Here is a 19,925-nt window from a genome sequence, read left to right as displayed (position 1 = left end):
CCACAAACTGCATAGACTCCAGTGGGAAGGGGGCATGGGTCCTCTCCAGTGCTGGCTGTGTGTAGGAAGTGTGTGAACAGGTACGGAGGTCTGCCCAGACAGCGCCGACTGTGAGTCCTACGCGCAGACATTAAGTGGAACCACAGCCGATGACCACGGAGATCACCCATGACCGAAAACTAAGTGGGTGCCAGATTCCTCCCTTTTTGTGTGAAAGCCACTTTTAGCTCTGAGATTGTCGTGTGGTAACGCAAATTCTCTTTTAACCCTACCCCCTCTCCTCTCCGCCCCAAATCACGCTAGTGGTGAAGTCATGTGACTCACCATCTCTGGTACTTAATAGAAGGACTTCCCAGGACTCTCTGGCTTGAACAAATTTCCATAAGAAGTATACAAATGCAATTGGTTCTACTGCAAGATGAAGAACAATGTTGCAAATAAGATATTCGGCTTAAGGAAAATCAGATTTAGAACATGGGGTTTCCATTTGAGGTGTCGGAGAGCGGAGATGCAGTTTTCATTGTTGGTCGATTTTATTATATCCCATGAGAATATCATTGCTCTTGCCTGTCTTGCCACTATTTGGGCAGAATTTAAAAGAGAACCTTTCCAAGTAAGGAGGGGAGGGGGACTTTAAAAATGTTTCAAATGCTTAAAGAATGAAGGGAAAAAATGGCAATGTTCTTATCCTTTTCAACATTTAAATTTAACAGTTCAACAGGTGCATCACCTCTCAGCTCATCAAGTGGTTTAGCAATTTCCGTGAGTTTTACTACATTCAGATGGAGAAGTATGCGCGTCAAGCCATCAACGATGGGGTCACCAGTACTGAAGAGCTGTCTATAACCAGAGACTGTGAACTGTACAGAGCTCTGAACATGCACTACAATAAGGCAAACGACTTTGAGGTAGGAACTCATCTTTATTTTTTGGTCATTCCCCCTTTTTTTTTAAAAAAAAAAAATTTATTTTCTTTAGAAATGTCCCAAATCAGTCCTTTATTTTTTTTTTTTTTTTTTTTGCCTTGGTATCTCACGCAAGTGTCCACCAGTAGGGCAAGAGGTGGAGTGTCAATGAAGAGCTCCCCCATGGGTCCCATCAGAGTCCTTGGAGCTCATCCACTTCCTCTTCCTTTCCCGTCCCCAACCTCTGCTGCTGGCATGGGAGACACGTGTGCCCACATAAGAGGGAAGTGGAAAATCCAAAGAAAATGGCAGCAAGGAACACACACAGAGTGATTCCCTTTCCAGAAAAGAGGTCTCTACCCCAGGAGGCATTTTGCGCATTTAGGTTCTGGCACGTGTATATAGCTGACATATGATGCTCTCTGTTCAGTGGTAGCTTCCAAAATTGCTTCTTAAGAAATCCAGAAGGATTGATTGGGGAGTGAGTCCATGGTTTCTAACTTTCGTCAGCATTCATTTCCTTTCTGGAAGAAATGGTGTGAGAATTTATACATGTTATAAGAATTTAAGTACCTGTTATAAGAGCTCTGTCAACATCTTTGCTTGTCTGTTTCTGCTGTTGTCCTTTTGGGAGGACACCCTTACGTGTTCATTTTGCATACGTGTAGCTTCAGAAGCATACTGCTCTCTGTTCATAAGGTCTTATACACACTTCTGTATGTCTACATCCTGCATATTCTAGGTACCTATGAAACAGTAGTGACGATTCCCAGAAAGCAGTATCTTTGCAAAAATAAGAGATGTGTGGCTATGAGTAAGGCATTTCTTTACTGGCTGATGTGATGCCTCAGCAAGCATTTTTCATTGTAACGTGATGACTCTCCATGAGACAACACTAGCGAATCTCCCAGTACCCACAAAGGCATTTTGCTGAGCCTTACTGGCTGGGGCAACAATGGGTGGAGGTGGGAATGTGGCAAGGGTTCTGCAGGCTGAACCTCTGATGATGAAGAGTGGACAGGCTGTGACTTTACCAAGTTGGGCCTTTTCTAGCGTCATTGAGGAGGAGAAGTTTTCTCCCACATCTGCTTGTGTGGGGACCTTATGTTAGTATTCTTCTTTCCTTACACAGATAGGTAACCCCCAGTGCCTACCAAGTTCTCAACGCTGAAGGAGAGAGGGGCACCTTGGTCTGGCCTTGTCAATAACGAACTGACCCTCGTTGCCCAGCCTCACATCCATTCCTCTGAAGAGGCCTGAATCCCAGTGATTTTAGTTGATCTGTTTGGGCAGCTTAGAAAGAACTGACTGTGGAAGCTTAGCAGTGGGAAAGTCATGGTTTTTCCTTGAAAGTTAGAGTATTTATATTGTAAGCCACCCGTTTCTCTTTGATATCCAAGACCAGTGTATTTTTCTTGTCAAATGGGTTATAAGCATAGTTTTTCCTTGGCTGAACATATTAGCATTGAGGATCCTTCTTGTACTTATGCTATGCTTAGTTGCTCAGTTGTGTCTGATTCTTTGTGACCGCATGGACTGTAGCCCACCAGGCTCCTCTTTCCATGGGGATTCTCCAGACTCTTTGCGACCCCATGGACTTTAGCCCACCAGGCTCCTCTGTCCATGGGATTCTCCAGGCAAGAATACTGGAGTGGATTGCCTTGCCCTCCTCCAGAGGATCTTCCCAATTCAGGGATCAAACTCAGGTCTCTTGTGTTGCAGGCAGATTCTTTATTATCTGAGCCACCAGGGAAGCCCTTTTGTATTTACTGCCTCACTATTTTAAAGTCTCATAACAGAGCACTGCTTTACTATATATACAGAACACCCTAGCAGGTTTCTCCTAAAGCTGAGGCATATGATGATGGCTAAGCAATTTTTTTTTTTTTTTTTTTTGCCACTCTGCATGGCATGTGGGATCTTAGTTCCCTGACCAGGGATTGAACCCGTGTCCCCTACATGATGACAATGGCTAAATGTTTTACAGAAATCTTATTAAAAGCTTCACTGCTCTGCACCCCCTTTCTGATAAGTCTATTGCTGTCAACTTTGAGCTAAGAGAATTCAATGGTATGCTGGTGAACTAATTACAGTTTATTATGATAAATACTCATTTGGCGGCATGCATCAAGCTTTATAAAAGAATTGCCTGAGATTCATGGGATGGTTTGTGCATTTTTGCTGAGTAACAAACTTGAGAGAACAAATCCTGACAGTACCCATTAGGATTTTTTAGGGTCGTTTAAACCTTACCTGGTTGGTTTTAATCCCCTCCTCAGCGTAAGGGCCAAAACAGCACAAACAGAGGATGGCTGACATCAAGAGGTACCCAGCAAGCTGCTCCATTTAGCATCATCTAAATCCTCCTTTAATATGATTAACATCTGATATTCCTCTCTTTGTGAATCATATCCACTTCCAGCCAGGCCACCTCTCCTTTATCTGCAGTGTCTATTTTAAGACTGCTTCAGCGCAAAGAGTATGGGGCCCAGGGAACAGTTTTGTCACTTCTCATGTGACTTCAGACAAGTTATTGGACTATTCTGGGCCTTATTCCTCCTTTGGTAAAAAACTAGACTCCTTCCGGAAATGCGCTAAACACGAGGCAGGAGGTGGCTTCTGCGCTGCCCCCTTCACTCACGCATATGTACGCACATACACAGCCTCACCACCACTTATGTTCACAAAATGGTTTTTAATTCAGCCTCTCTTTAGTTTTTAGTTTAGGAAGTTTGGGGCACGGATTCAGAAAAGCTTCAGATGAGATAATCCTTCTGTTCTGTGCCTTGGTGCGTGGAGGTCAGCGCTTAAGTGAGATGCTTAAAAAGCCACTGTCTTATTGTTGTCCCTTTCCCAGTGTGGGCGGAGGCTGTGAGCAGAGGTGGACCCAGCACCTCAAGCCGATACCTCAGCGGCTATTGTCCTCACTGCTTGACTTTCCCATCTAAGTGTCTCCCCCGAAAATCAAGTCAGATACATCTGTAGTCTGAAATGAGCAAGTGAAGAAGATGGTGAAGCAGAGAATGGCACACCTGGTTTCTCCTTACATTTTTAAACAGAGATGGGGCCTGGTAGAGAGACCGAAGTTACGTCTACATGAAGAGCCAGTCGATTCAAAGGAATATATTAAACCAACTGAGTATTAGCTGGCCAAGTAGTGAAACATCTTTCTTGATTGCAGTTTTAAATTTCTCAATCAGTTAATCAGTGGCTTGTAGCAATGATGAAATAGCTAGCATGTATTGACTGTTTATTCTGTTTATTGTGCGTGTGCGCGTGCTAACTCGCTTCAGTCGCGTCCAACTGTGTGTGACCCTGTGGACTGTAGCCCGCCAGGCTCCTCTGTCCATGGGATTCTCCAGGCAAGAATACTGGAGTGGGTTGCCATGCCTTCCTCCAGGGCACCTTCCCAGCCCAGGGATCGAACCCTCGCCTCCTGGGTCTCCTTCATTGCACCGGATTCTTTACCACTGAGCCTCCGGGGAAGCCCCCTGTTTATCATGGACACTCTTCTAAGTGTTCTACCAATATTAACTTATTTAATGTGAGTACTAATAATGATATGGATATTAACACAAGGAAAACTTCAGCTTGCCTACAGCTTTATACTATTTTTAAAGTCGCTCTAAGTAAGTGGGAATAGAGGAGCCAGGGAAAGAGAGCAGGGGTAAGGCTGATGCTTCTGTCTCTCACTACCACTTTCTCCTTCCTTCTTGCTGTCCTCCTACGCTTGTCTTTTTTCAGCTTCCTGCTCCATCTCTGCCTCTGTCATAAGCTTGCTGGTGGTGCCTCTGTCACTGCGAAGCCCCACCCCCTCCAGCCCCCGCCGCTGATGGCTCTCAAGGCTGGAGAGGCTGCTGACCCCTGGCCTATGGGAAAATTAAGCAGATGGGGAAGGTTTATCACTAGTGCAGAAGGAGTGGCTTGCATCTCCCTCCTCTTTGGGATCCTTGCATTTCCTGGCCTGTGTGAGTCAGGACCTCCTAAGTGACAGGAGAGGCTGTTCTGCCTTTTGTATCAGTTTACACAATTGCCAAGATTCTTGGCACGGCCTTCAGACTTGGGGTGGTGAGAGCTTGAGAAGACCCAGGGGAGGTGGAAGAAGACCCTGTAGGGGGCAGGGAAGGGTGAACCACGCTTTTAGCTTGTGCTCAAGGGAAGAAAGTTGGCTACAGGACAGGAGTCGGGCACCTCCCTCCCAACGCCAGTCTGCAAAGGTGCGCGGAGAGGCATGTCCGTGACAGGCCGCTTTGCACTCCCGCGTCTCACGTTAAATGAGACTGGCAACAATAAATTTGTCTTTCCAGGTGTTATGGTATGTATTTCCATGCTTCATTCTCACTTCACTTTGAAGAGCTTCCAAAATTGGTTTTTATGGGGAGGGAAAGGAGATTTGGGATTCCTTCCCAGTTTTTAAATCACACTGACGCTCCTGACTTTAGAAGCATAGGAGTGCAGTTTTATTACTTCTGTTTCCCTCACAACTCTGGCGGGGAATGGAGGTGGTACTCCCTGTCAGCTTCCAAGGTGCGTTTACACGTTTCTGCAAAGAACTCAACTAAGGCAACCGATCCATGTAAGTCATGGAGGTTAAACGCACTGCTTAAGGAGACCCAGAAGACATCCACTCTGGATTGACTGTGGCAGGCTGGCCTCCGAGAAAGGCTGATCAACCCAGAGATGGGGGGTCTGGCATGGCCTGGGTGTAGGTTGGGAAGAGAATGTGGTGGGCACCTTCATCCAGGCGGAGCCTTCTGACCATAGGGGTGCGCACATCCGATTGGATTGCTTTTCTGGTTCCCTCACAACTGTGGCCGGAACGAAGGCAAGGCTCACTGTCAGTTTCCAGGCCGCCCTGAGCGGCCTTCTCCTTCTCCAGTCCTGGAAGCTAGCCCTTCCCCGCTGTGATCAGCCAGGCGTCCCCCTGGGCTGTCAGTGAGTAGCCAGTTAACTGCGGGCTGGGTGCAAGCTTCGAGGAAGAGGGACTAACTACCCTTGCCCTCGATTAAGACCCAGGGCTTTGGATGGAAGGCTTAGGAGCAAATAGCAAAGAGACCTTGATCCATTGATTAGCAGGCTTGTCAATGTCATTTCCTAAGATACGCATAACTCACGCAGCGGACGCTCCATCCTGCAGTGTGCGGTTTGACTTTTTTTTTCTAGGTGTCACATGACAAGGAGGAAGGGTCCTTCTGCAGGCCTCTCTCTGTGTCTTCTCTCCTTAGGAAGAAAATGGAAAGGCAGGACTCCTCACATCCTTCCCCGCCCCCAAAACACACCGCCCCCCCAAACACTTGACGCTTACACACACACACTGCATCTACTCTCTCCACCAGGCCCACCCCCACTCCCAACCCACTCCCGCCTGCCACACCGTGCGTGTTTAAGAAGATTTAATATATTTGGAAGTCTTTCATTCGCCCTGTCATCTCTTTAAAGAAAAATGGGGACAGGTGGATTTAGGAAGCGCTTCCCTCTGCTCCAAATAGATACTTAAATATGAGTGATCATTTGGAAAACTGGCACAGGAGGGAAACCCTTTTACTCCTCTTGCAGTCTTTTGGCCTCGAAGCTGAGGCGCCATTTAAATGATCGCACAACGCGCTCTTGGTGGGTGGCGAGGAGGGAAAAGAAACCTTTACCGTTTCTTTCCCTGCCAGTGCCCCCACTGACAAGCCAAATTGATCTTTTAAGAGACTAAATGAATGTTCTCTAAATATCTGTTCGCACATGGCTGTCTGGGAACACGCTCCTTGTACGGGATGATTGCCTGAAATTTGAAGGAGGGAGCAGTAAAGGACACCAGACTGGGTGGGGGTGGGGGGCGGCGGGGCGGGGGAGGGTGCAGGGCGACGTGTGGACCCCAAGCTTCATTTCTGCACCTCCATCCTTTTGGGATTCAAGGTGTTGATCAGTATAATGAAGCGGGCACATCGGTTTATCATCTATTTGGTCATGTCGTTGCATTTTTAGCGCCCTGTGTCTTTTTTGTCATCGGGTTACATTCAAGCACAGTAAGATCAACGTTCAAACCTCCTTACTCAACAGCTTTATTAGTTATAGCATTCCATGACCTTTCTCAACATTCTTAAAGAAAAAGATACAGTGTAATGTCGCTTTACTTTGCTTATTGTCCTTTGTTGGGGGGAACAAAGCATTTTCTACAGTGGCTATAGCACATAATTATACGGCTTTCAATGGCAGTGTCTTGGCACATATCGAAGTTCAGAGGAGCCTTTAGAAAAAAAAAAAGATGTTTTGTGGCAGCCTAGGGAGGGTCTCATCTTTCCTTCAGAAAATAGTTCAAGGCTCTTCTGTCAAGCTTCCCTACTTAGAGCTTTTTCTCCTCCTGCTTCATAAAGTTTAAAGCAGATTCAGTGGAGTTCTATGATCTATTTCCTTTGAAAGATTGTTCCTCGGCACAGAGAGGCCCTTTGACTTCAAGAGTTCACAGATTCATGTCTTTAGGTATCATATGTCTGACCTTATCAGTTACTCCATTTAATGTCGGAGAAAAAGTCTCAACTCTTTGTGTTTGTCTGTTTTGCCTCTGTGAAATGATTTGGTGAAAAAGACCATCCTTTTTAACACACCACTGAGAGGCCGTTTCTGCTGCAACCTACCCTGTGGCTTTTCTCTCTTTAAAAAAAAAAAAAATTGTCCTTGTGTTTTGTGTATGGATGAGTTCACAGTGAGAATAGAATTATACAAGGGCAGGCGCACACACAAAAAAATCTTTTGCTTTCCTCCCCCACCTCCCCCCACGCCCCCACCCTACCCAGTGATCTATCTATTGGTGGCTGTACCCCAACAGGCAAAGCCATTTAGCAAACACAGAGGGGACAGCCGCGGTGCTGGGATGGCAGTGGGCTTTTCCCTTGCTTCGACCTACCCCTAAGGCCTTCATAATTAATTGTCCTTCAGAGATGAGGAAAGTTCAGAGACTGTGTGGCATGATGGCCATTGTCTGACATTCAGTTCTCCTTGCCTCGCCTCTTTCTCTGCACCCCACAAAGGGTTATCAATAGGAGAAAGGGAGCCGGTTCTCCGCTGAGTGCCGCTGGTGGTGGTTGGAGCTTTCAGGGGGTTAGTATCACTGTGTTCCGCCCATCCTGGATTAAATGTCTGTAGAGGTTCTAACCGCCTTTTGAAAAGCAGCCTGTTTGTTTCGCCGAGGTTAAACAGACTCATTTAGTGAACCCCAAGCTTGTTCAGAAGTTGGTGATCCCTTTTCACGTAGCAGATAACATTTTCAATCAAATTTTCCTCACTCCACCCTAACCCTGCCCCCAGGATTTGACTGCACTGTAATTGTTTGGTTCTTTTTCAGCCATAGGGCAGAAGATGGAATGACCATTCACTCACTTCTCTTAACTGCTTCGGTGTACATTTGCCAGAATAAGTGTTTGGGCAAACACACTTTTTGATGAAGCGTCGGACTTTGGTTCTTGAAAGTAGATTATCCCAGTTTTAAAATATTGTTTCACCTTCAGCGATTGCCTCCAGCCAATTATTTGGTAACATGACATAAAACAAATAAAAGCTGTTCCGCATCGCCCCTCCCCCCACCCACCCACCCCTGCCCTTTCAGCTGAGACGCCAAATAAAGACACGCCGTGGAGACAGCTATTTGAAAAGTAAAGGGAAAAGAGAGCCATGAGTGATTATTATACTACTGTTCCTGTGAAACAGAGGGAAGCCAAGAAAACAAATAGAATCCTTCTTCCTAGGAGCAGTTGAACCAGCACATTAGAGAGGTTTAAGATCACGGGGCAGGAGTGTTCGTGGGGACCTCGAGGTGGAAGGGACCCGTATTGAAAGAGCATCTCTGTGTCCCTCAGAGCTGTGTCTTCTGGAGAAAGGGACCTGCAGGATGCCCAGAAGCAATTCTGTCCCCACCGCTGTTTGAAGACGCTTTCACAACAGACCCTTTGCTTTTTAGAGAGAACCCTGGATCAGGAAGTTGACACAACTAATATAGTCATACCAAAAACGGGGGAGGGGGGTTCATAAAAAATTAAAGTTATTCTTATGAATCTTTCAGTAGAAGCCATGAAAAGGGACAGTAGCGTAGTCTAGGTCCTTTGTGTTGCCAGCCCTTCTTCCGGCCTCTGGGCTATTGTTCTTTCAGCTCCTCAAACAGACTTTCACTTTCAAACTGACAAAAGTCACTTAAAAGCCAGACAGCTGTACTAACACACCCACCTTGTGGAGCAGGAGCCAGGCCAGGTGACGAGGCCGGCTGGGCGACCTTGTTTAAAACGGGCAGGGGCAGCCCCCTCCTGCCTTCATGTCGTTGTGGGGCTCTTTGAGCTGGACTCTTTATTGCTACTGTGTGGTCCTCACTCCCAGGCTCCCCAAAATATGTCTTGAATTTTCTTTGCAGCAGGAAACCTTGACAACACCCCATGCTCATGTTTATCCCTCAGGCTTGGTGGCTAGGGTCATGGAAGTTAGAGCAGAGAGCTTAGCAGCATCAGAGGGAGTCTGACTCAAAACTCTCTCCCTTCTGTTTCTTCCATTTCTCTCTTTTTCCAAGCCTTTTCCAGCCAGTCCAAACCTCCCCTAAGCTTTTCTGATTTCTGTGGCTTCATCAGGAGTAGCTAGGACTGGAAGAAAAAAAAAAAAGCCACCGGTGATGGGTGATGGGGACAAGCCTCACTTTAGGAAGTGAGACTCCGCTGGAGAGAGGTGGGCACGCAGTCGTGCCCGCATCCCGGGCCTCAGGGCGCAGCCGCAGTGGGCCCCGGCGGGTCCTCCTCGTGTGTGTATTACAGCCCCCCCTCCCCTGTCACCTTGTGTACAGTCTGGTCTGTGACACTCATGGTGATTATGTCATTATTTTGCTCTGGGGGCCCTGGCACATCTGCAGAGCCCAAGCACATCTTCTTTGTTGCGTTGGCAATCGTCCTGCGCCACAAATGCTTCATTAGCCCTGCTGGCGGCCTCCTTGCCAGACGCCAGTGCCCAAATCCAGGCTTCTTTTTGCTCCGTTCTTTTGTGTCGCTGATGATCGAGTATTCATCTTCCTGGTTCTTCCCCCCTTTTCCTCGACTTCTGAACTCCAGATGTCCCGGCATGCTTGCCCAGAGCCTTCAAAAGTGTACCACGCGAAACACGGTGACTCTGCACCCTTGAACCTGACCCCACCCCTTCCCACCTTCCTGGTCTGCCCTTCCCCAAATGAATCCATGTGACTCCGAATAGCGCCCCCAGGGTGAGGACTGACGTTTTCAAACTTGCCCTTTGAAAAGATACCCAGGGATTGCTCCCAGCTTATGGTGTTCCTTAGGGTTAGAATGAAGCATTATTAGATATGGCTTCGAGATGGATACCTTTCTCCTCTAGCCCCACCTCTCCCCACCCCTTCCCTCTCCTTGGCTCTTTTATTCCCTTCTGTGCATTGCCACATTTTACCAGTTTTTCAGTAAGCAGTCTAAACTGTGAGTACAGAAAATATTCTTCATGCCTTGCCGAGTCATCCGAAAGGTTCCTTTTCTCTGCATGGAATCTTGATCTCCTCTCTACCCACTCCCCAAATCCCCTCCCCCTGCCTCTATCTGCTGTCATACCCTCCCAGCCCCCAACAACGACCTATTATTAGATATTGAAAGTGACGAATGCATGGCTGTTTTGGAAAGGAACTAAAACATTTCTCTCAAGTTTTCCTCTATGCATTGGATGGAGCCACAGCTTTTGTTAAGGTGTGCTGATTTCTACATTAACTGCAGTAAATTTTAGAGCTTAATATCTTGGGCTGTGATGGGTACTACATAATCGGGATGTTTAATTTCCTCTTAAATGTGAATTAATTGATCTGTGTTAGCATATTATGAGGAGTCTCTTCAGCAGAGAGTTTAACCAATTTTATCCCTGCACCACTGCAACATAAGACGTTTCCAATGTCTCTATGTTTGAGTAAAATTTAGATTTTAATTTTAAGGTATACCAAAAGGAAAAAATAAGTTCATAAATTTATTCAGAATCCTAGGACAAAGACCCTGGTAAGAATCGAAGAAAACCCCCTTCGAGGAATGAGTTGCCATTTCTAGTAGGTTTCCAAGCTTTTCTAGTCACTGAGCCCTGGTCTGAATATTAGGAACAAAGCTAGGTCACAAAGGGAAGAGAGAGGTGGGCAGATCATTAGGCCACCAGCCCTGGGCAGGGAGCATGTCAGGAGAGGCGAGTACCTGTCATTGATTGCATCATTTTCAAAAGATTCAGGATGTCCCCAGAACATTCTTAACCTCCCATTATTAGATCATTATGGTTTTATCACCCTTGGGTTTATTTAAACCTTTTATAAAATCTAACTTCATTCTCAGAGTACACCACTCCTCAAGATAATAATTCTCTAAATGTATTACCTGCTGTGAAAATTGTATCTTCTTTTTATGGCTGTTAAAGTGATTTCCCTGGAACTCCAAAGGGGTAGCCCTGGTTAGAATATCCTGGGATTTACGAACAGGACTGGGGCCATATTCTCCATTTCCTTTCTGATTTTATAGACTTTGATCATTACTCCCTCTTAATCTTCATCTCTCCAGATTAAGGAGCACTAATCCTTTTTAAAAGTCTAATCTCATACAGTATGTGGGCTGCCTCCATCATTCCTATAATGCTCTTCCGGCAGGACCATGTTTCGGAGGTACAGTTACAATTCCAGGACAATAAGGGAAAGTTGAAGGGGGCAGCCACATCATGGCTTTATCCCTCACCTCCAATGGGACTTTTTTGATTGTCCCAAAAGTTCATCCTCAGAAGTTGGATTTCTTGAGTAGCATCTCGGTAGCATTTTCTGGTTAAAATGACCCCGTGAGACCTTTTTATGACACTGTTGTTGAGTATTCCAGCAAGTCTGACTGTGTCTACGGAACGTATCCAGCACATAGAAAATGCACAGATCCATCTTGCTGTGCTGATGTTTTCAGTGTTTTGATAGGTAAAGTACTGGAGTGTTTGACATCATGAAGACACAGCCTTAGCCTTGAGCCTGAGTGTCTAAAAATGACCACTAAGGCAAGAAAGCTCTGGTCTCTATATTATGCTCAAGCAGGAAACAAAATGTTCCCTTACAAGAAGGTGTACTTTTATTTATAAAAGCATCACCTTGAGATCTTAAAAAGGAATTCCTTTGGGGAAGTCTTTTCAATGTCTTTGAAAGTGTAAGTGTTAGTTGTTCAGTCATGTCTCTTTGGGACCCCATGGACTGTAGTCCACCAGCCTTCTCTGTCTATGGGATTTCCCAGGCAAGAATGCTGGAGCGGGCTGCCATACCCTCCTCTGGGGGATCTTCCCAACCCAGGGATTGGACCTGGGTGTCCTGCATTGTAAGTGGGTCCTTAACCATCTGAGCCACCAGGGAAGCCCTCAATGTCAGAGGTCCTGGACTCATAATAGTGGAACGTAAGAGCCTAGAGTCTGGAACCAGTCCCTGGGATCAAACCGCAGCACTGACTCTTTTTAGCAGTGAAACCTTGGCAAGTGTCTTACGGTCTCTGTGCCTGTGTCCTCATCTATAAAACAGGGGAAATGATAGTGCCTACCTCACAGAGTTGGTGTGAGAATTAAATGAATGTCCACGAATATATTAGCAGAAAGTAAGTGCTGTATAAGCACTTGCTTTCATTCATTAGCAAGCCAAAGAAAAGTTACCTTGCCGCCGCGATCAGTAACCCAGCTACTGCATCGTTTCCTACCGACCCTAAACAGGAAAACAAACAAAACAGAAGAGCAAACAGGGAATTGTCCTTAGAATTGGGACAGAGAGTCAGTGCAAAACTGGTTTTGAAAAGAGAAAGGGATTCCTTCTGCCCCAAGGTTGGCCATAAAGGTGACAGCAGCCTGCAGGAGCTCTGGGGATCTGGAGTCATGGGTTCCAGATGAGAAGGGCACTAATGAGATGAGAGGCTAAGGTGCAAGGGACCCCGGATTGGGGGTCTGCCCCTGGCAGCACCTGCCTCATTGGGCTCCACTTTGTTCACCTGTAAAGTGATAAGATTAAAGACAGAGCTTTGTTCTAGCTCTGAAATTCTGCAGTTCTAGAATAGAAGACATTCTGTTTTCTCTACACAAGTCCTGTGCATGATGCAAAGCTTTAAGCAGTGACTATGGAGCCCCTGGGAATACAGATGGTGACCACGTGGAGCCACTTCCACCCCTGGGGCCCTGCTGCAGCTTCATTATCTCAGTAAAACTCTCCAGGGTGCCCAGTTTAGTGTTCTCCCAAGGACCTCTTTGCAGGTCTTTCAACAGTGTCCTTGGAGACATGGCAACTCCCTTGCTGGGATTAGAGCGATGAATTTTTCAAATTCATAGACAATTTATTGTCATTATATGTGCTGCTCACTTTGTTGTGTTGGCTGGGGCAGCCAAACAGTGAGGACAGTCATCCGTGAAGCCCTCCTGCCTGTGGGTTTTTAGGAGATGATACGGCCCTGAACAAATGAACAGAGAGCCTGTATACCTGTCCCCACACACATTCCAGCAAGGCCACAATTCAACCCAAACAGCCAGCCTGTGTAATATGTGTTAATTTTTGTAGTATATACAACATCTTCCCTCTTTCAGGACAGAGTTGATTATTTTAGATGGCATGACTACCTTCACTCTGAGGCTTGGTTGGTAGTTTTTGCAAAAGCAACATCACCCTTTCCTTTAAGCGTGTCCCAGATGATCGTAAATTGATCATAAAAGTCTTTTCCACTGGAATTCTGTATGTCTGAATTTGTGGTTGTGAGTGAAGTGAAAGTTGCTCAGTCGTATTCAACTCTTTGTGGCCCCATGGACTATGCAGTCCATGGAATACTGGAGTGGGGAGCCTTTCCCTTCTCCAGGGGATCTTCCCAACCCAGGGATCGAACCCGGGTCTCCCACATTGCAGGCAGATTCTTTACCAGCTGAGCCACCAGGGAAGCCCAAGTTTGTGGTTGAGAGTATCAAATCCTCACACCGGTCTTTTGGATTTGTTTTTTCCATCTTTCTTACGGTAATTATACTAAGCCTCTGGGTTTTTTTTTAAGGCTACCTTAACAGTTGAAAGTAAAATCTGGTCCTAAAAATGAAAAGTAAAAGGTAATAACTGGGAACAGATGTGTGGGAGTTTGAGTAGGGGTGTAGGCAGAGGGATGATCAGAAGCAGAAGCAGGCTATAGTTTCAAGGCCACTGCATTTCCTTCAATATAGTGTATTTTTCAAAGATTTATGTGTGTGTGTTTTTTTTTTTTTTTGGCTGCACTACTTGGCTTGCTGGATCTTAGTTCCCTGGCCAAGGATTGAACCTGCGTCCTTGGCAGTGAGAAGGCGGAGTCCTAACCGCTGGACCACCAGGGAATTCCCAGAGATTTATCAGCTTAAGTGACCTGAAAGTGTACAAAAGAATCTGTCTGTAGAGTCCTGAGCTTCCCTCAACAGCATCCTAAGTCTTCCCACCACAAACATTACCTAAAGACTCGTGAGGTTTTGGTAGTTTACCAGAGGACTTCCAAAAGTCTCCCAGTGGGTGTCCTTCTGAAATTGACTTTTCTGTCTTTCTGAGCTGTTTACCTTTCTTGAAAAAGGAATGTCAAAGCCCTTCACGAACTCTTAGCTGGCTTAGTTTTGTGAATACAAAGGATAATCGTGGAGGAGAAACCCATAGAATTCCCTAGACTACAAAGCAGAATTTTCCTGACTTTTGTGCCTTTCACCCCAGTCCTTGTCCCAAACAACCTAGATGTTACTGGGGACACATCAGCAGTTGTCAGCAGAGAGGCGGAGGCTCCCGGAACCCGGTGTTCTCCGGAGCTCTGTTCACGTAGCATCTGCATCTGCCCGCACCTTCTCTCCTGCTCACTCTGCTCCGTGCTGTTCTTTGTCCTGCCTCAACCCCACCTCCTCAACCCCATTTCTCCTCGGGCTTCTCACTCTTGTTACTCCATCCCCACAAATAAAGGGCACACAGACTGGTTTTCATGTTCGCCTGGGCACAGCTTAATTATGGAGGTAAATCTCTGCAGAAAACAATCACGTAATGCATTCTCCAACGAAACAGGAGTAACTGCGGATTATCTGTGCCCCAGCTTCCCTCTGTGTAATATTGAAGAGCTGATGCCCTGTTGTTTTTGAATAATCTCCCATCCAAGAAGGGCACCAGGCTTGGCCCTATTCATTCCAGCACCTCACCCAGTAATGGTAGCAAAAAGTTAAGCTTCAGGCGCTATCAGCCTGTCTCGAACTCTGACACAGTTGGCACAGCATTCATGGGGTGACTTGAAGTTAGTGAAGGCAGCGAAGTGGCTATCTAGTGCTTATTTTTCCATTGAAGTTGATTCATTACCTGCATCAAGAAGGAAAGATGGAGTCTTCCATTTAGTGCATTTGAATATTTGCTGGCCGGGAAGTGCCTAATGAAAAGCTCCTTGTCAAAGCAGGGCAAGACGGAGGGCCACCTGGTCCTTAGCATCTCTGTGTGTGGTCCATGAACTATTCCCGTAGACACGTGCAGCCTTACCCACATCTGAGGAGTGGTGTGACAATGCAGGTTGAATCTGGGTTAGTCAATCCCAGCTACCCTCCCAGGAGCAACTAGTGGCTGACCCAGTGAGGGACACGGGATTAGAGGAGAATGAAAGAGCTTAAGGCCTTCAGAAAAGTGGCTAGCTCTTAAGTTTGGCTGAGAGCAGGGGTTGGCACACTGGCTCGCAGGCACGATCTGGCACTGAGTCTGTTTTTTTATGGCCCTTGCTAAGAATGGTTTTTATATTCGTAAAGGTTGTGAAAAAGAAGGACAATATGCAACAGAGACCAAACCCAGCCCACAAAGCCTGTGCATTTACTGTCCGACCCTTTGCAGAAGGAGTTTGCCGACCCCTGCCTGAGGCTTTTTCTGTCTTTGGTAGAACATGAACTCTCAGATCCTTTCTCCTTCTGAAGTTCCAGAACTATGATTCTTTGATGCAAAGTCTCGGTCCAAATCTTACCAAACAACCTACCAGATGAGTAATTCCAGCAGAGAGTTTGCCCTTGTTTTTTAAGATGGGAGAGTATTTTCATAGTTTCTCGGGGATGGAGGGATGGGAGAAAATACTAGACTTTAGTTTTTGATGTTTTTTTTCCTCTGATTTTGTTTTTGTTTTTTGTTTTGATTAATGCTTATTTAAACTTGGAGTCACTCTTTGAGACATGTGTAGAGCTTGGGAGAGATGAAAAATTAAACTCATTACAGCAAGTAACATGACAATTATATTTCTTAATACATACAATGCCAAGACCTCCAAGCATGAGCAAATACACTGGCCACTTTAGGCACATTTGGTGAACCAGATTTCAGGCCTACAAAATAGTTTTGACAGCCTCATAGAGTTTATTACAAAGGCATGTGTCATTCTGTTCCTAGCAAGCTAGTACTTCCTTCCCTGGGGCTGTGGGAGAGATGGTTTTATTTATCTTGATAGGCAAAGTAGCCAGTGGAATGTTTACGTAGCTTAAAGTATGTACACAAATTATTAACAGGTAGCATGGAAGTGAAGACAGTCTTTTCTATTACTGTGAAAGTCACAATTACTCAAAATGCTCGATTCTAGCACATTTTATCAATTATCAGCATCTGAAAGGTGTAGGAATTTGCTTCTCTGAATATTCCAAATACAGTTCTATTTTCCAAATATCCACTCTTTCCAGGCAAGCAAGAATACTGGAGTGGGTTGCCATTCCCTTCTCCAGGGGATCTTCCCAACCCAGGGATTGAACCCCGGGTCTCCTGCACTGCAGGCAGATTCTTTACCATCTGAGCCACCAGGGAAGCCCCTTCAAAGGTAAATGATTCAAATTCAGATGAGAAAACAAAGAAACCCCTCAGGGCAGCCTTGGCACTTCCTTTGGGGTGCTGAGGAAAGTCCACGTGAGGGGTGATGGCCAGGCCCATGCCGCCCACACCAAAGACCAGAGTCCCCTGCCTGACATCCTTTCCCGTGGCATTCCACTGGCCAGTTAAGGTAAATCCTCAACCTCCCACCTTGCAGCTTCCATGGGACTGTTACATCCTTTTTATTACATTCCCGCCAATGGACCATGTCAACCATATCCTATCCGGACACCACTCTGTCAGCATTTATAAGGACTGGTCGGGCATCGCGGGTTGGCCGGCAGGTTCACTTGGAAGTGTATTCCCACAAGCTCAGTGCAGGTCCCTGCCACAGCGGCAGACGAGAGACAGGCTTTCCTTTCGCCCCTTTTCCTGATTTTCCCTGCACCTCCTGCAGGCTGGCCGGGAGGACGCTTGAGGCTGCGGCATGGATCTTGCTGTCTCAGGGTCCTTCCCCAGCCCTCTCCCAGGGGTTGCCCCCCCAGCTTCTCCCTGGAACGTTAACTTGACATTGGTTGGTACTCACAGAAGAAACAGCTTCCAACAGCTCAAATCTCTGATTCCATACCCACTAGAGATTTTGGCTTTGGGATTTTGGCAAGAAGGTCTGTTTGCCTATCAGGTCAGCATGAATAAAGATTTCTTTCTTCCTTTCTGTTTTTGTTTTTTAAAGACAAGAATCAATGGACACTGCCCCCAGAGCTCTTTTTCTCGAGACAGTTTAACCCCTTCTCCCAACTACTTGTATTTTCTATTCTGACCACGCGTGTGATATTTTGTTTTTCTCTTTTCCTGTGAGACAACCAAAAAAATCTACCCATGTAAAATTTGAGAGCCAGATCAATTCTGAACCATCTTATCATTTTTAAAGTCTGTTTATCCAGCTTTGTAGGAGAAACGAGCAGACTGTTTGAAGGCCACATACTTTTCAAACCTTGGTTGCAACACGTTTGCCCCGTTTTGAAACTGTCTTTATCAGGCCGAGAAAACGAAAATCTATTTGACAAAGTGGCACTCTGGCCAGTTTATCTTGCAATATGGCTTTAGCTCACTGAGTCTATTGATTTCCTTAAATTAATGTTTACAGAATGCTACTGAATTTTGCTCAAGAGAACATTGTTCTTTTGAAGGTTTGTAAAAAAAATGATACAGACTGTTACTGCCATGTGTTCCTTTGCTTAGACCGAGGAAACATGGTGGGGGGAGGGTTTTTTTGGTTGTTTTGTTTTAAGGACAGCCTTGAACTCTAGCCACTTCCTATAAGCATTTAGTCTTCACATATTCAAGTAGCAAAACACATAAGTAGGAGGGAGGTGAGCCCATTCATATGCCTAAAACTTCGTGGGCATCACACTAACCTAAACCTGTGAAAGAAAGTGAAAGTGTCAGTCGCTCAGTCGTATCTGACTCTTTGAGACCCTATGGACTGTAACCCTCCAGACTCCTCTGTCCATGGGATTCTCCGGGCAAAAATACTGGAGTGGGTTTCCATTCCCTTCTCCAGGGGATCTTCCCTATTCAAGGATTGAACCCAGCTCTCCTGCATCGCAGGCAGATTCTTTACCGGCTGAGCCACTTCGTGGGCATCACACTAACCTGATCCTGTAAGGTCCCTGAAGGCTGAATCTACCTGAAACATCAGAGTCAGACTTTGGTCCAAAGCTCAGCTGTGGCTAGAGTCTTCCTCGGCCTCATTCGGTGTCATGTGGGCAAGTAGTTCTGTAGCCACTGCTCCCTGAAAAATCCGTCCTTCCCAACAGAGGTGCGGGCAGCCTGTGAAAACGGCCCAGTCACCATTTGGTGGAAGCTCTTTTTTTTAGTAAATTTATTTACTTTTAATTGAAGGATAACTGATTCACAATATTGTGTTGGCCTCTGCCGTACATGAATATGAGTGGGCCATCGGTATACCCGTGTCGCCTGTCTCCTGAACCTCCCTCCCACCTCTCACCCCGTCCCACCCCTCTAGGTTGTGACAGAGCACCAGCGTGAGCTCCCTGAGTCATACAGCAAATCCCCATTGGCTATCTGTTTTACATATCGTAGTGTATGCGCTACTGTGTCACTCTCTCCAGGAACTCTTCAAAACACCTTGCTCTTTGATTGGGGTGCTCTGTCCCTAAAACACAAAACCTAGCCTCTAGATGTGACTTTAAAACCAGCTTTCCCAGGGAAGTGTATTTGGCTATTCAGCCCCTGACAAGATTCGCATCAGAATCATGACGTGATGGAAATAAAACTTAGGAGACACAAAGCAACTTTTCTCAGCGTGTTGACTCAGTTGATAAAATCTCCCATGTGAACCTCCCGAGAGCATCTCTCAGAACACTGGTTTGCACACGTGTATTAATCGCAGTGAACTGTCTCCCAGAAAGTGGGCTTCTCCTTAAGGTTCAAACCACCACCTTACTTTTAGAAACTGCTTTACACTTTCCAAAGCACATTCATGCTTGTTCTCCCACTGGATCCATCCCCCCTGATGAGAGGGCTTTAGGACACAGTCCCATGGTTCCCTCTGGGAAGCATCCTTTCTGCCCTTCTGGAGAGCCAGCTAGTTCCTGGCTAGTACACACAAAATAAGCGTGTGTGTGACTGTGAAGGGAGACCCCTAGTCACAATATCTTGTCACCATCTTTCATAGCTCTGAGATTCCCCCTCTTCTGCCTCAGGCAGGAAAATTAAGTGAGAGTGAGACGGAGGAGAGGAACAGCAATAACGTATCTATTCTTGCCTTTTCACTGGATAATCTCAATAAGGAGTTAGTAAAGCATCAGAGTTTATCCATTTGAGTCCACTCTGTCTACGGTCTAAGTCCCCAGCTTGTGCCACTGCCGTCGGGAACTATGTCTCTCCTTGATCAATATTTACTTAACAAATAGCAGGGATGAGAGAGTTTGTTTAGAGGCATCACGTGCACACCAGGGTGAATGAATGCTCGGGAAAGTACCTCAACTTTGTCTCCTTTCCTAGGATCTAGGGGTGTATGTGCGTGTGTGTACGCGTGTGTGCACATATGAGCATGCACATACAGCCCCATACAAATGCCCTTTTTAACTTCTCCGAAGACACGAGTCATTCAGAAAAATGCCTCGCTGTGTATGATTAGTACATTATTTATCCCATAAGAGAACTCGCAATATCAATTCAGTTTCAAAAAACTCCAGCCCAAAGTTTGC

General features: G+C 46.0%; 1 protein-coding gene across 1 annotated transcript in view; it reads left to right on the top strand.

The window, feature by feature from the left end:
* Nucleotides 1-19,925, top strand: part of PROX1 (prospero homeobox 1) — a 55,332-nt gene that overhangs the window by 22,647 nt on the left and 12,760 nt on the right. Inside the window, exon 4 of the mRNA XM_055582988.1 lies at nt 714-908. Within this exon, the coding sequence (XP_055438963.1) occupies nt 714-908 (195 nt within the window). The remainder of the gene's footprint in view (nt 1-713; nt 909-19,925) is intronic.

Source organism: Bubalus kerabau, chromosome 5 (genome assembly GCF_029407905.1).
Source record: "Bubalus kerabau isolate K-KA32 ecotype Philippines breed swamp buffalo chromosome 5, PCC_UOA_SB_1v2, whole genome shotgun sequence".
In the NCBI taxonomy this organism is placed as follows: domain Eukaryota; kingdom Metazoa; phylum Chordata; class Mammalia; order Artiodactyla; family Bovidae; genus Bubalus; species Bubalus kerabau.
The sequence above is the reverse complement of the archived record's forward strand: the minus strand, read 5'-3'. Positions and strand labels throughout refer to the sequence as shown.